General features: G+C 38.6%; 1 protein-coding gene across 1 annotated transcript in view; it reads left to right on the top strand.

Annotated features, from left to right (window-relative positions):
• LOC136610023 (dynein axonemal heavy chain 3-like) overlaps positions 1-17,838 on the top strand; it is a 1,175,415-nt gene that overhangs the window by 171,072 nt on the left and 986,505 nt on the right. The window contains exons 7-11 of the mRNA XM_066589293.1: positions 3,310-3,448; positions 10,653-10,757; positions 11,796-11,926; positions 12,364-12,559; positions 14,834-15,037. Of these exons, the coding sequence (XP_066445390.1) occupies positions 3,310-3,448; positions 10,653-10,757; positions 11,796-11,926; positions 12,364-12,559; positions 14,834-15,037 (775 nt within the window). The remainder of the gene's footprint in view (positions 1-3,309; positions 3,449-10,652; positions 10,758-11,795; positions 11,927-12,363; positions 12,560-14,833; positions 15,038-17,838) is intronic.

The following is a 17,838-nucleotide window of genomic DNA, read 5'->3' on the forward strand; positions in this document are numbered from 1 at the left end:
ACCATCTGTAATTTTTCATAGGAAGCATTGTCCTAAATACTTTGCACTAGCTAGACCTCTGCAAAGGGAATTGATGCCTTTAATGAGATGAAACTCCTGGAAACCACTGATTTATGGGACAGTATGGGCTAAGGAAAATGTAATTAATTGTTATTGTCCCACAAATACTTAACCAGAATGGACTATTCTCATAAAATAGTCTATACTGTGCTGATAAGATAACGGTGAAGTCATGGAGAATTTTATTCTCTACCCTGGCCTTATTGGAATTCTTCCATTGCTGAAGGCAGTGGTTCTGATAATAGCACTATGTTATAGAATTTTATACAACCCAGTAGGCTCATCGTGTGTTTCGGTTATCAAGGACTTACTGAAAATATTTACAAACTTTTCTTACTCTTGGAACCCCCACTGATCAGCTATTTGAAGAGACTGTGGTGCTCTGGTGAGTGCTACAGCTACCTTTTTTTAGGCTAGTACATCACATTCATCACTCATATGGCCTTTCTTAAGCTCAGTCCCATTCAAGTAAATGAGATTAAGTTGCAATTCCAGAAGCTGCCATTGATTCAATGTATTTCTATGCCTAGTATACAATAAAGAGGCTCACCTGTGTGCCACGCCTACTTTATAGACCTGATTGGCAGGGGTTTGGGGAGTCAGACTCCCACCAACAGATATTGATGACCTATTTTAAGGATAAGTCATCAAGATTTAAAGGGGCATTGTGGAGATTGGGCAAAGAATTTTAAAATTTCCATAATGTTTCCACTTATTGCCATTATTCCAAATGTTCATTCCAATAATCAAACTGAACTTCAGTACTTTTTTGCTGACCTACTCCATTGCTGCTTTCCCGCCAACTGCAGATTTCCATATTTTCATTTAAAATGGTCACTGGGGAGTGCAAAAACTACATTTCCCGCAATGCTCTGTTGTGAGTTACTGATGAGTGCACATTCACAACTGTACAAATTGTGTTGTCATTAGAGAATGTGAATGCACTGAGCATGCCTGACCAGTAAGACAGCAGAGCATACACGCAACCATTGGATACCAATGGAGAACTTAGTCGGAGGTTGTTATATCTCTGCAGCTTTGTAAAACAAATTATAACATTATATTGCAAAATTACATGTTATTACCTTATGAAGCATGTAACTTTAAATTTGAATCACTGGAATACCCCTTTAAGTCCAGATAGTTCTTTTAACATAAAATATTGCATATTTAAAGAATATCGCTCTGCTGAATATCCTGTCCAATGTAAGAACAACATATTACAGCAACCAGTCTGTACTCCTATTTATTATAGATGCCAATCTGAGCAGATGCCCTATGCATCTGCATGTTGTGCAATAAATGGCTCTATTAGAATCTTGATTATTATTGCCTTCATCCATCTTCTTAATGATAGATTGGATGAATACTTGTCGTTCTTCTGCATAATGCATTTTGTGTGGTTTCTATCTGCTCCTGTTTTCTTCACTTTCTGATCTCCTGATGAACCAACTATTTTTTGGAGGAAATGCATTGGGACATTAATGTAGGGAATATTGTAAGGATGCAACAAGCATAGGCTCCTATACGGAATTGCCATTTTAGTGCTGGTGCTCTGTGTTCCTATCAGAGTTCACAGAGCAAGCTCTAGGGATAGAGTGAGGTCCCTTGCTCCATAAGTTACTTTTATCTTCTTGTTAATTTGCTGTTACTACCCATTCTACACCATTATTTTGTGTTCATTCCCCATATAGTTGAGGCCCATTCTGTGATCTTTAATAAAGGTTACTTTTTAAGATCAATGTGGCCCATTGCTAATTCCATACTCCTATTAGCCAAAGAGCACAACTGTGTTATTTGGATAATGGTGTGATGGAAGAATACAGTGTACTCATAAGTATGAGGCTGTTGTACTCCTGAGCAGTGGTGAGTGAGTTTTTGAAAAGTTTGGCTGGTTTGCTGGACTTTTGCAAAAACTTGGGTTTTCGTCTGAATTAGACTATAAGGTCATCAAAACCCCTAAAACTGGTGTATAGCAATGTCTAAGCGCTATGAAAGACATGCGTACCATTCTATGAGTTTTATACAGTGCTTTTATGGCTCTTACACATCCATGATCAGGACTAACATTGAGTAAACTGGTGCAGAAGAATCCTGTTTCGGATAGGACTTTTCTAAACAAAGTTAGACCCAAAATAGGGTTCTACTGGTACAGGTACTCAAAACTATTCATGAGGAAAGAGAGTATCCTGTTATTCACCTCCCCTCATGGCAGTGACTGGAAGGCTGCTGTGTATATGTGTATATACAGCAGCCTATCAGTCACCACAGAGAATAATGATGGGGGGGAGGTGGCATATCCTCCTCTCATGAATACAGCTGACTCGTACTTTGGAGTTCAGTATGCTTTCATTGCTTCTATTGGCCAAACAGTACAATATATTTTAGTGCAGTTTTGGCGAACAGGGTTATTGACCTGCATCTGTAAGACACTGCCCTTCCTTGTGCAGCACATTAAGCTAACAGATCCACTTTAAAGAATGCTCAATGAAATGAATAAAACAAAGTTTGATGATATAAATTAATTAGTCTCCAGCCTGTGCCTCTCCAGCTGCTGCGAATCATGGCTGCTGGTGCATCCTAGGAGTAATAGTTTACTGGGGAGCCACTGTGCAGGTAACAGTAACAGGTGGACTATTAGTATCTCTATATCATGAACAGATTTTCTTATGCTTCTTATACCATTTCTAGTCAAATCTAGAAATGATAATTTTTTAATGACATTTATGTTGTATAAACGAGGATCTACCAGGAACTAAATTGTGCACTCGGTTTTCTATTTTGGGTTCCACCAAAAAATCCAAATTGTGTTTCATAAATGTTTGATTAGCATATGTCCTCTAAAAGGATTTTAATGATTTTATTATGCAAATTCTGTTTAAGTTTAAACTTGTTGATATTGCAAAATTGAACCTAATTGACAGCAGGGTGAAGAAATAATTAGCTTAATTTAGGATGGCTGAAATGGAGGCATCGCTTACTGTGAAGAACATTAATCAAGGGAATATTAAGTCACTGTGTTATCATAGTCTTAACTGTATTATTCAGAATAACTGTTATTATACGCTCATTTCTGACATCCCCCTAGCACAAGGTTGTGACAGGATGCAGAGTCTGTCATATATATTTTTTTTTTAACTAGGGTGTCACATAGTTTGGAGAAAAAGGAAATCTTTGCTATTCATAATATCTGCTGAGGGAACAGCAAAGCTTTTGAAACTGTTCTCACACTGCATTTTCATTCTGTAGATATTACAGGCTTATTGAAGAATCCATCGACCCTTCTATGGTGTCTCCACTTAGTGTAAAATGGCTTCAGGGAATCTATTCATACATACCAGCAGAACTTTGCAAGGTGTGGAGCAAATCCCTTCAGGATTTAACAAAGGTATGTATGGATTTGTGTCATATTTTGCAAGCTGCTCTCATTGCTATTAATACATGAATATTTGACAAGTACAGTGGAGGAATTATTCTTATGCATACTACCCTCTAGATATAAAATAAGCCATTCTGCAAAACAGATGATTTGTTCTGAAAATACGTATGCCGTGGAGATATTTTTTAGCGGTTAAAAACAGGAAGTCCTTTTATTCCGAATTGTACAAAGAATTATTCGAAAACTCGGGAATGATAATAAAATCTGAAGTTTGCCTATAAATTTCCATCTTAACTCAACTGGCTGATTTCAAATCAGTATAATGGTAACATAAATGTACATAACACAGCACATTTTCTTTCAGTTATTTTATGTATGTCTTGATACGGTTTTATTGGCCTAGACTCACTTGGTCTGCTTTGTAACAACTTAGAGGAAAATTATAGTCATCATATAATTCTACAATGATGACTATTCCCTCCTCTAGGATAGTAATTGTACATCAGTGATGACAGAGCACTTAAAATGTAGAGATAGGATGTACTACATAAATACCTACCTTTTTTTTTTACTTTGCTTTGTTCTATGAATCAATGCCGAATGCTATTTTTCCAACCCAGGGAGCAGCTCACCCTCTGAATAACAAATTATTGACACATGGATGAGCACAACGCCACTAGAACATAAAGGTAGATGGTAGTGATTAGCAAATTGCCAATTTTTGATGATGGGGGAATTTCGTATTAAGCAGCCATTTTTCCTGCATATAAGACAATGAAAGGTCTTCAATGGACATTAGCCTTTCACACAACGTATGTTCACCTAACAGCCTATGTGTGCATATTATCAATCTTGTAATATACTTGCTTTAAAAATGTTTTTATTTTACCACTGAAAATCAAATTTGAAGTGCCTGCCACTAGGGGTCTCCCTTCCAACAGCCTTACAATCCCTTGCCTGTTGTTAGACATTTTGCTTCTATAGTAACAGGGACATGGGGACACTGCTAATTGCTAGATGCTGCAGAGGGGTGGGCATTCAGATGCTGCCTTGCAGTTGATTGGAGCGGGGCTGTGCAAAGCAGCATGGGAAGTGTGGGAGAAGAAATCCTGGTCAGTACTGTGCTGACAGTTTCCATCTGTAAATGGATTGCTCATACAAAAATCTACATGGAAAACTGTATTAGGCCTTAGTCAGATGGGCGTTTTTTCGCACGATTTGCGCATCGCATGACGGATGCGCATGCGCAAATCTCGTGACCGGAGGCAAAAAAATCGCCGGAAAAACTGCTCCTAGCCGTGTTTTAATAGAAACGAGACGGCGCTGTCCAGCACATTGAATTCAATGGAGCCGGCAATACAGCAGCGGGCGATCGCAGGATGAATTGTCGGGAAGGGCGCATAAAAAGCGCTCATGTGTCCGATACCATTGCAAAGCAATGGTTTTAAAAAATCGCCGGACGCATGCGCATGCGCAAATCGCGCGAAAAAACGCCTGTCTGACTAAGGCCTTAATAGAGCTTAAACTGGGAACAAACAGCAGCAAAGGAAGCCCAAACAGCCCAATGAAGAAATGAGCTACTTTTGAAATTTTTTTTAATTGATCAAATTATATAATAGGATTGAAATATACTTTTGCAAATTACTGTTACAAGAGCAAATAATTGGCCTGAGGAAATTTTTTTAAAGGTGGTTTCAAAAACACAATGTACTAGAGAAAAAAGTGTTTTGTGTGTTTATTAGTTGCAAGATGTTTCATCAGGTCTATAGGGAAATAAACTCTTTGTTGAAAAAAAACCAAGCACCTAGAAGAAATTGTCATTTTTATGCCAAACGTGTTATGCAGTTACATCTCAGGCAGATGTGTACATGATTAGAGTTGTGGGGTCTTTAGATGAACAGTCTTGCCACCTTAGGCTATAAAAGTGGTTCCACCCTTGGCCTATAAAAAGGCTCTCAGAGGCTACTTGTATGTAGTGGACCTTCTTTCCCACTTGTGTAGAGCTTGTGGACCACTAGACGTCTCTACAATTCAATCAAAGAGATTTTGCCCAGTTAACAGAGTTTGAGAGGGGGCGCATAATTGGAATGCGAGAAGCTGAATGGTCGTATCGACAAATTGCCTGTCACGTGGGCCATTCTGACCAGGAGGTTAGGAGATGTTGGGACCAGTGGATGCATAAAGGCACGCACGCAAGGTGGCTGGGCTCAGGATGCCCTTAAGAGACCACCAGTACGGAGGATCGCCTGTTCGTCTAACAAGCACAAGCAGCTCCAACTGTTTTGTTGTCTGCCATGCAGAGACAGGTGGCACAATCGTTACAGCGCCCTGTGCCTGTTGGAACCATTTTCAGATAGTTAGCAAAGGACATTTGGCAGCAAGGTGCCCATTAATTGTACTGCCTTTGATACCCACCATTTGCAGTGGTGTCATGAAGGCGAAACTGGATTGCTATGGAGTAGAACTAGGTTTGCTTTAGTCACAAATCCAGATTTAGTTTGGTCAGGGCTGTGTTCATGTCTGGGAACATAAAGGTGAGCATCTCAATCCTGTCTTTACTGTGGAGCAGCACACGGCCCCTACTGCTGGTGTAATGGTCTGGGGGCCATCACATATAACAGCCGCCCACCCCTAGTAGGGGTATGAGGGACAATGACAGCTCAGCGATATATGTTCAGGACATCCTGCAGCCATATGTGTTGGCTTTCAAGAAGCATTTTCCAGCGTGATAATGCTCGGCTGCATACAGAAAAGGTGTCACAGGAATGCCTCCATAACATTGGCACAATTCCATGGCCTACCCAGTTGCCAGATTTTTTTCCATCTAGGACCCTTTTTTCGACAACCTATGAGTTTGTAGGATCTAGAGGCTCAGTTACAGCAAATCTGCACACATATGCTGTAGGAAACCGTACAGAACCTGTGGTTTCATACCCGCCTGTATCACATCTTGCATCCAAGCTAGAGGTGGCACAACAGGGAACTAGAGCCCCCATGCCCACCCACATCACATCTTGCATCCAAGCTAGAAGTGGCCCTACAGAGCACTAGAGCTTCCATGTCTGTCTGTATCACATCTTGCATTCAAGCTAGAGTCGGCCCAACAGGGCACTAGAGTCTCCCTTCCAATGTTCAGTTTTCTGCAATAAATTATTCTTTAGCTGTGATATTGTAATCACTTACTTATATCAATGGTACAATCACACATATAAAGTTTTATTTGATTCCGACAACTCCTTCTAGGTGCTTGATTTTTTTTACAATGATTGTATGAAATTCACTACAATGTGTCTTGTTTTGTGGCATTTTGGTTTCTTATTTACATATGAAATTTTTCTCTTGTAGTGATGCTGCAAGATTGAAAAATTGCAGCATGTCCAGTATTTTTTGGTGGTTCTGTTCAAGAATCGCCCCTTCTTCCCTGTAGGAGCAAAAAAAAAATCGCATTACACTTGCATGTGAGTGCAAGTTTTATGCATGAGCGATTTTCTTTTTTTACCACTGAAACAACATGCCCTTTTTTTACATGCAGTTTTCACACTTCTGAAATTTGCAAGTGTAGCAATGAGATACGAAGTGTCACACTTGCATAAACAATCATAGGTATACAAGTGCGATATTGGTCTGGCGTCTTGGACCGATATTGCACTTGCCCATGTAAATGTACTCTTAGTAAAGCCGTCTGCTTCAATAAAAGCCATCTGCTCGCAATCCGCTCAAAAAATAGAGCAGGCTGTGATTTTTCCTCCATGAGCGGAAATTGCAATTGATTTCCGCTCGTGTGCAGGAAGAATCACTTTTCCATAGCATGCTATGGACGGTATTTGCTGCGGAACATTGAGGCTGACGTCCGCCATGGAATCCGCACTGCAAATCTGCCCGTGTGAAGGCGGCCTTACATGGTTGGAATAAAAGTATATGCTTGGCTACCATCCTTCTGACAATGTAGGAATCAACCACCCTTGATCTTCGGGTTGGTCGGTAGCCTAGAGGTTATTAGGGTGGCTTCAGATAGATCCATTTGTGAGTGTATTTGTTTATATGCTCATCCGAAGCGGCTATTAATCAGACTTTTATGATATATAAAAACAACATGTCTGTGGTGAGAAAACATCCTAAAGCTGGTGTCGCTCACAGGGTTTCATGACAGTTTTTAATGCCAAAGTCAAAAGAAGATTCCAAAGATATAGAAAATATAAAGAAAAATTTGTATTTCTTCCTGCTGGATTCACTCGGGCTATGGCTCCAAAAAAATGCTCTAAAGACTGCCACAAAGACCTGTATGTAAAACCACCCATAGGATAACGGATCCAAAGCCAAAGGCAGATTTAAGAGGAATAGGAGCTATAAAGTAAGGACTTATGTTTTTAATTTTTTTAATTACATTTTTTAATTAGTACTTCCCATAACAAAACATAATAAAGCATCCTATATTCTCCTGCTCCAGCACCGATCTCCCCTGTGACGCTGTGTTGGTAGGCTGCAGTCCGTCTACATACAGGATGCCACAGACTGCTGCAGCCAATCAGCCAATCACAGGCCTCTACACTTGAATGCTCAGGTCTCCAATTGCTGGCAGCAGCCTGTGACAGCCCATAGACAAGCTGACTGCAGCCTGTGAACACAGACCTGGCACGGAGAACGTAGCTACAGTGCTGGAGTTGTGGGGAGCCAGAAGAGAAAAGTATGGGATGTTTTAAGACTTTCAGGCATGGGGAACAGGCATTTAAAAAACGTAACTTTGAGAACCCCTTTAAATGCATTCATATTCACCCCTTATGGATGAAAGTCATTGTAAATTTTGTTAACCTATCTAAAGAGATTCTCGAAGAAACTATAGCATAAATGTTCCAATATCTATGTCACTTATTCTAATAATAAACCAAACTTCTCATCAGTTATGAAAAGTTCTGTTTTTTATCAGTTCTGATAAGGTTTGCATTACATTGCATTATTCTCTTCAGTCTATTGTTTTGCTAAAAATATACCACATTTCAGGCAAAAAAGGTTTGAAAGACTAATTCTATTAAAATGAAATGATCACCACGGTTCTACATACCAGTAATAACATATTTACAAACAGATTGTAGAGTTTTTGCACCAGAGATAATATCACTGAGAATGGAACAGCTGGTGCCCAGATGTAGCTTGTTGTTTTGATAAGAATTCTTTTCCATCTCGCAACCGTTGAAATCCCAGCTGCAGCGTTCAACCTTAAAATGTATATGAGAAATTTCATTATTTCAGATTTAGGCTGCCCTTTCATGTTAGCTCTTTATAAACTGCATTCAATCCACTTATTGACAATTGATATTAATATTGTAAAGTCTGCTCTACACGTCATTGAACTATAAGTCGTTTATCTAAAATGAATGAAATACTTATGCTTCAATACATCTTCTTAAGCGTTATCTATTCTCCGGGGAACTTTGCAGTAATAATAGTTAGGAATAATGATGATAAGTGTCTTAAAACTTGAGAAATTTACGTAACATCAAGAGAGGTAGCCAAATACTATAAGTCTAGACTTGCCAATGTTTTGCAGATGCCACCAATGTTGGTGCCACTGGCGTAACTATAGAGGATGCAGGGGATGCAGTTGCACCCGGGCCCAGGAGCCTTAGGGGGCCATAAGACCTCTCCTCTGCATATGGGAGCCCAGTACTATGAATAAAGCATTATAGTTGGGAGCCCCATTACAGGTTTTGCATTGGGGCATAAGAGCTTCAAGTTACGCCTCTAGTTGGTGCATATCCATGGTTGCAGAGTTACGAGCCAGCAATGCTACGTTTCAGTGATACATTTCTATGATACAAGGCTTCATTGTCTCCAGGCATTTGTTTACATCAATACTGATTTAAAGCATAAGTTCCATATTTCACAATTTTCATTGTAAAATAATTTACAAAAATAGTTGGGTAACTTTTTAAATTCATTGCCTAACTTTTCTGATATGAATATTGAATTACAGCCTATATTATATTCCAGATCTCTATTCACAATTCTGTAGTCTTCAGAACTGAATTCTCCCAGTGTTCCTCACTGGCTCAATAGAAGGTGCAATCTTTACATTAGGCAATTTACAGGCATCTGAACCATGAAGAACTCAATGGTCCAATGTATTATAGGAGCTTCGCTTAGCTGTTCGGAATGTGTTTGATGACAGGATTATTGATTGTCTTTTCTAATGACCGGCAGCAGAACTGTGAAAATGAGCGAAAGTGAATGATAATTGTTCAGTCTAAACGCAAGCCAATGACTGAATGAACCCTTTTTGTTCACTTTTTACTCATTGTTCATTTTATGCACACATAAAAATCATTGTTGGCTCGTTCACTTATTGTTCGGTTTAAACAGTGCTTGCTCGGTCCTACTCATTCACTTATGCAGCGAATGTGACAGACTGAACAATTCTCATTTGAATGAGCCAATGATGTATTTGCCTGCCTGAACAGTGAACAAGCTAGCAATGATGTCACTCGCTCGTTCACTAGTTCAAATGATAAAACATTTTTTGCTTCTATGCCAGGTTGCACAGATTGTATAGTGTAGTCTGAGGTATATTCGCCTTCATGCTGTTATCATTTTCTTAAATAAGACACAGCAAAAGTTTTTTCAAACATTTTTCATGGTTCTTTAACTCATGTTTTAGCGCATTTTGTGACACTTTTCAAGTCCTACAAAGAAGCCTATGGGGAAAAAGGCAGAAAAAAATCCATATTTAGAGTATACTGCATTTTGTTAAAAATATAATATAAAAAATATAATAATAAGCCAGAAAAGCACTACAAACAAAATCATTTTTTTGTATTGTGTTTTATATTTTGCTATAGAAGTTCAGCCAACATTTGGCTGCAGCACTTTGGACATAAAAAAAAAATGAGGAAAAATGCTATAAAATTTTCAGCATTTTTCCAAAATACGCTATTTGTGAAACAACATTAAGTACGTTTTCCTAGGGCAACTGAAAAAAACTGAACTGATTAATTAACCCAGCAATTAGCGAAAATTAAAAATGTTAAAGATATGAAGTATTTTGTGATATATTATTTTCCGATATACTTCATTTATGGGTTTAATCATGGCAGTACCGATTTTTTCGCTTTAGGCTATCCTTCATATCCTCAGAAATCTAATGTTAGAAAACGTCATTACAGATCATTTCAAACTGACCTCCAAAATGTATTGTTAGATTTTTTTTTTCTTTTCCCAGGAGGTAGAAGAAAACTATACATATGCCATAAAGAAATCAATGCTTGATTACGTACTATTAGACCCAATGGAACAACAGAGGCTTGGAATTGAAATTACCCCAAAGGTAAAACTTTCTTTTCCTCTCCCATCTGGAGGCATTATCTTTCTTAAAACACATAATTGTCTTCTTCGGGTTTTCCAGCAGTCTGTCTTGAAGCTTTACTCCCTATAAATAGACTACTGGTAGATAACTACTTTATTTGGCAGAGTAATGAACAGCTATAGATTTTGTTAGAGGAGGAAGAAATCATGTGTTTAAAAAAAAAGTGTCCCAAATTGCATGTTTTGTCCAAACAGACACAGGTCATTTCTCTGCTTGATAATGAGGCTTCACAGCTGAAGTTAGAGAGCTATTGTAGGCTGCAGAAAAGAGTGTGCTTCTACTGTGGAACAAATGAGACTCATATTTGTAATGGAGCCGGCCCTCTGGGAGCATTGTATTTGATGGAGCTCATACAGTGGTTTACCGGAGCATTTTCTATTCTCACTAGACTGGATAGAAAGGTGGTATAGCACTGCCATCACATTTCTCACATCTATCACCTCTCCTGTTAATGTGATCCTTCTATGTACGCTATAGATACAGATCTGAAATGTGCAAAGCTAAAGAGGAATGGTGGCACTAATAAAAGCGATGTGGTCATGATGATAGAAAGTGACAAAGGAAGGAAGGAGACAGGCGGACAGGGTGATTGCATTGAAATGAGAAGAGTGGCAGTCACAGCAAGAGCTGGGAAAGCAGAGCTGTCAGCCAGTATATACATTGTGTATTGTTATTAAAATTACGCCATCGCTTCTGGTAGCTATTGTATTTGTTGCAAACTATAAACGCAGTGATACATCAATTTATTATTAAGTTTAAAGTTTGCCTAAAACTTCAGATTATCTTAAGCTACCAAATTGGGAAATGCTTTAATACATTATAATTTGGAATTAAAATGAGCAAAATACATTTTTGACCTTTTTTTATTTATAGTATATTTCGGGGGGCGGGGGGGTGGGGCAATTTCTAGAAAATGCATGATTTAAAATGACCTACTAAAAGTGTTAAAATATCATCATCAATCATCCTTTATATGATTATTTTTTGTTTTCTATCAAGATGTCTAACTGCGCTGGAAGGAATCATTTTCCATGGCATGAAAGTGTTAATGCGGCATGTGTCAAATTGAAGAACAGCTTGCACATCACTCATCCTGTCATGTCCAAGATTCTCCTTCACTTTCATGGAAAGTATGTTATCAAAGTTGCTGTAATACATAGTAGGGTTGGGTTACTACCTGCACCATATCTACCTACCATATTAAATGGAACATAGGAGAGTGAAATTTTGAATATATGAATTATGAAAGTTTAGGTACCTGTTAAGGCTCTCTCCATCTGTTTCTCCAGATGCATGCTTGACATACTTTAAATGACTATAATCACTCATTTTGACCTTCCACTTCCTGACTGATCACTAATGTACTCCTGCTGATCTTCCAACTCCTTTGACTCGCCTGAATCTAGGATCTATTGCCAGTAACTAGATAATTGTATCATGCTCTGTAGTGAGCAGATGGATATCATTTAATATATGAGATCTAAATAGGCCTTGATGATTGGGGGGGAGGGGGTGCTGTCCTATGGTTTCATGACATTCGAGTTAATTTTTTCCATTATGTTTTCAGTTATGCAACTTTTAGCCTGGTTGAAATTGAAAGTCTCCTCAAAAGTGTTCCTATGACTCTGGACATGCTCGTTATGCAAATGAGCAGTGTTGTCAAAAAGAGGGCTGAACTTCTACAAGAAACGTGGATAAAGGAATGTTGTGATATTGTAACACAAAACAGAGACAACATAGAAGCTGTTATGCCAGAGGATGAGGTGAGTTCAATATTTTATCCACATCACAAAAAGGCAACTTAGAGGTGATGACCATCAATTATTCCTCCATGTTCTGTCTACCAATAGCATGTGTCATTAAAAAATGTTACCAATCTCATATGTGTATTGCACTGGGCTTATTACAGACAAGTTCAAGCAAGCAACATCTACTTTAATTTAGCATAATATATCTGATTTATATTATGTTCTAACTACATATTTTTAAAAATAATGGAAGTAACCACTTCTAGCTGACAATTCACGCATGAAGATGCCAAATACATTGTTTTATGTCAGTAAAGTACTGAAGCTTTTATGGTGATTGATATTTTAGGGTGCTTATGAAATGCCTCAATAGATACATTACCCTTTAAAAGCCTTCTTATTAAGAAGATCGGAAGTGCCATAGGTCATACAGCCCTCTTGTCACCTCTTTATGATGGATAAGGCTCATATAAGTGTTTTCTATGGCTATGCAGAAAAATTAGAAAATAAATTATTCTTTTGGCTCTCCACTGGGGATACTTAGTGGGCATCAGTGCATTCACTGACTTCGCTTTAGCAGGGTATCTCATAGATGTCCCAAAAATACACAGTAGCACTGTCAGGCAGGAATTCTTTTTATGCACTGTAGGTTTAATAATGCAAAGGCACATGGTAAGGTGACAATCTCCAAGATAAAAAGTGAAGGTAAAGAAGCGTTTAGACACAAAGATGATTGCTCAAAAGATGGCTTTTGAGCGATCATTATGCATAAACTACTAATTGGTACTAATGCCTATTAGTACCAATTAGTAGTGTGTGAGCCACCAAGAGCTAAATTTATTTAGAGGACTGCTCGCTGTTCTCTGACTAAATTCCTTTTGCTCTGCTGGCAGGGCTGACAGCTGAGAACAGCTGAGACAATGCAATCAGCTGTTATCTGGGTAGAGCACAGTGTGCAGTCCTGCTTATCAGCTGTTCTGCTGAATGACGGATTTCAAGCCGGCAGAAAACTGAAAGATGGGCACATTAACATGCAACGATTATCACTCAAAAGATGGCTTTTGAGCTAATTTTGAGCGATAATCATTGTGTCTAAATGGACCTTTAGTCTAGATATAATGCAATGTCTGTTTTGCACATTTAAACACCTTATATTTAGCCCATATCTCTCTAGCTTATCACTGAAGAATGATCTAGGTGTAGCATTTATTCTATAGAAATTTTAGGAACACATTGCCTACAGAAATCTCATCTGTAAGGCTAGATTCACTCTGCGTTTTGGCGTCATTTTTGGAATCTCCTGATGCATAAGCTTGCCATGTCCATTGACTTCTGTTACTCAAACGTATGCTAAAATGTCTGTCTTGCATATGTTTGACTTCTATACCTTAGTATACCTTTCACTCAACTTCAAAGAAATTCAGCTTGTTCAGTGCAACTGTATGCAAAAAATATATACCATGGGGTATATATTTTTTGTAATTGGGAGTCAGTTGCAGACTGAAGAGCATACATTTGCATATGCCTGAGGCACATGGTCAGTGGAAAGTTTTTAATGTTCCCATTGAACGTAATACCTAAGACAACATGAACCCAGATTTACATGTATTTTATCATTTTTCTTTAAGCTGTAACTAAAGGGGTTTTACAAGTTAATTTTTTACATAGTTTTTGCCCCTTATCCCCAAAACTATATAAAAGTAATATACTTACAGTGGCACCGGCCCACAGGTTTGGTGCTCCGGCCTCACAGCATCTGACAGGTGAAGTCATATGACCAGAAGTCTTGGTGACATCTCATAAACCTTTTACATGGGCTTCAAATGTAGAAGCCTTCAACCAGAGGCAGGTCTATGGGACTTCACTGATGACACCTTTGTCTGGCCTCTTATGGTCTGCAGCGGTCACATGGTTAAACAATGCACGTGACAGCTACAACCAAAGTAAATAGTAGACCAAAGTAGTGGCAGAGGAGCAGCATGGCAGTGGGAGGTGACTATTGATTTTTTTTATATATATTATTTGGCCCCCACTGCCACCAATGTTAGAAAAGCTCAGAAAACCCCTTTAAGCTCTTGAATGTTCCACTATGAACTCAGCTTCTCAAGGGGTGAATGTTTCCACATGTTGGTTATGTAGTATTTCCTGTTGTGTTTCTTTTACATCTGACATGTATAAGACGCCTGTGTTCCCTTCCATGAGTCCATCTACAGTATATTATGCCTACTTTTATTGGTCTTGAAGGTAGCATGAGCAGTGATTTGCATCCATGTATTGTTTTTCTACTAGGGTTCACGGAGAAAGAAGATGGATCATTTATTTTGCAGCTTGGCAACTCTAATGTCCAATCTTCAAAGACGTATAGTGGAGACCTCTCTAACTGACCTAGCTGAAATGATTGAAACGTACCGTGAAGGAAATCACTACGAAGGAAATTATCCATCTGACAGTCTTTGGTATCCTTTGAAATCTCATCTGATTTTCTTATTTATGGTATGTTTAATCTACATTACTTTTATATCAACCTTAGTGAAGCTGCTGAAATATTTAGACTTTATGATTTTTAAAGTGACTCTGTTTCAAGGAATCGCTCCCCCTCATTTGTCTTCTTCCCACTCACTTTATCCTGTCTTCTCTTTCTCTCTTTCTTTACATTTCTTTAACCTGTCCTCTAACCTTCTGCCCCAACACAAAACCAAGTAGGACCTTGAGTTACCTATTGATTATTCAGTCCTTTAGTAGCTAAAAGCGCCTTTTTGAAATAGCTGACAATTTAATGATGATCTGCCTTTCTTCTTGTATATGTTGTACACGGGATACATGGGTGACTTGTGAAAGATGTGAAAGGAAAGCGCTTTGGTTTTCATCTATTAATGGCACTTAGTCTGCAAGTCTGGTAAAAATCCCTTTTATGGCTTGAATTACGAATCGTTATTTTCGCACAAAGCATAAATATGTATGTCGACAGTGTCATGCAACACTAACTTCTGTCATTCTTAGCAAAATCCTGGCACTAAATCTGTGCTAGAAATCAAGCCCATTTTGCAGAGCCGTAAATACAGATGGCAATGAAGCATCCTTGTGTAGGTTGAACAGAAAAAAAAAACTCATAACACACGCAAATATTTGACAAACACATTTGTTTGTTTATTATATGGTATAATTTCTAGAGTGAAAAGGCTTTATTTTCATGTCTTTTCTGCAGGATGATCAATTGAAATTTAATCAAGACATGGATACTTATCCTTCACTGAGAACATTGATTACATTAATGTTTATGCAATGCACTTACAATTTTGTCCATACAGTGATCCCTCAAGTTACAGTGGTTTCAGGATACAATATTTTCAACATACAGTACAATTGTATTTGCTGTTCCATTGTAACATCAGACCAGACTTAGCATCCAATGTCACAGGCAGTCAGGATCTCTAGCACATGCACTTTGCTGGAAGATCCAACCAATCGGCATGGACATTTTACTGGTTTAACACCCATATTACCAAAGTGCCTGTACTGATTTGCAATTTAGTAGCACCTCTCTGCAGGGCAGTGCTGTCTTCCATGTTCTGCACTCCTCTTTATCTGAACCAGGATGAGCTGTTCCTTTAGACACTAGGTGAGGGAGGCTCTATTTTATTTTTCTGGTACATTGTCTATGGTACAGGACCCTGAACAAGCTCCGGTCCTCTACATAGAATGTGATTTACAGCTTGCATTGAGCTTTGTGACTTTTATATTGACCTGTATTAGGGCTTGTTAACACCAGTGTTTCCCCCCATTAGGGATTTCAATTTTTCTGTTCTGTTTTTATTCATTTTTTTTCTTGGAGAATGGTTGATCAAAAAAGTGCTATTTTGGCTTAGAACTTTTTTCTGACAGTGTTCATCTTGCAGGATTGCAAGGATTACAATGTAATATATTAATAAACTGGATTTTAATGGGGTATTCTGGCAATGAAACTTTTTTCAGTTTACACCCATCCACTGGATAGGAGAAAACTGATAGATTGGTGGGGGTCCAACTACTGGGACCTCCACTAATCCCGAGAATGAGGGATCCATGCCCACCCCTATTTCACAGTTAAAGATACATTGTCCCATTTCTGTAGTGTAGTGAGTAATGGTGCCACTGGTCACACATGCGCAACAGTGGCTCTATTCCTCTCAATGATGCAGGTAGATAGCAGAGCGAGTGCTGTGCTCGGCTAGACTATCTATCTGCCCTATTTAATTGAATGGAGCAGTGCTGGTCCATTCATTTTAATGAAGTAGACAGAAATAGCCAAACGCTGTGCTTGACTGTTTCTGTCTTGTCCATTCCCCACTACACTACAGAAATGGGACAATGTATCTTGAACTGTCAAATAGGGAGGACATGGGTCCCCCATTCCCAGAATTGGTGGAGGTCCCAGTGGGTAGATCCCCACAGATCTGTCAGTTTTCACCCATGCAGTGAATGGGAGGTTAACAGCCACAATCAGAGTTATTTTTGACCATGGCAGTTGGGGGCAGTTGTGGACAGTTGTCTGCTGTCAAAGACAGCCAACAGCCATTGAGCATGGAGCAAGGGAGCAAGCTAATATATGGTAGTTGCCTAATCTTCTCAGACTACCACCATGTCACATCTTATAACAACTTAATAAACCGCTTAGCAATAATTTACTAACACATTTGGTCTTCTTGATTATTAGCAATAAGAACTTTATATAACTCCTCTTTTTATGCTCATGCTGACTTTATAATTTATACTCCTTCAGAGAACTGTAGTTTAGTTGTGAAATTATTGGAAGCTTTGTATTTACTAATATGTGAAGTAATAAAATATTTTGCTACCTTAAAAACACATTTTAAATGGTTAATCGGCCAAAGAAAATGACGAGCCAGGTTAATTGTGTAACATTGGAATAGTCTCTCAAAATTTGTAAGGGAATATTCAAGCCTGCATTAACCCTTTCCAATCCACTGTCTGATGACATTATGATTTAAGGCTGTACAGCTCCGATGTTGGAAGACGTCCATCAGGGTTCTCTTACTGTATATTGCCAGCCTCTCTGCTGTGGGAGCCTATCTAACGTGTCACCTCATGCAGTACTGCCTTTAGCCAGCGTATAGCGCCGTTGTATAACCACAGAAAAAGAGTAAGCCCCCTATGAAAATCATGATACAAATTGGATGGGAAAGGGTTAATACTATGCAATGATTAAGTTGGTTTGTAGGTATGAATTCAATATTTGCTATTGATATTTTTCTTTACTACATTTAGTTGCAAGTTAATAATACTCTATAGCATCT

The sequence above is a fragment of the Eleutherodactylus coqui genome, chromosome 2 (assembly GCF_035609145.1).
Source record: "Eleutherodactylus coqui strain aEleCoq1 chromosome 2, aEleCoq1.hap1, whole genome shotgun sequence".
NCBI lineage: Eukaryota > Metazoa > Chordata > Amphibia > Anura > Eleutherodactylidae > Eleutherodactylus > Eleutherodactylus coqui.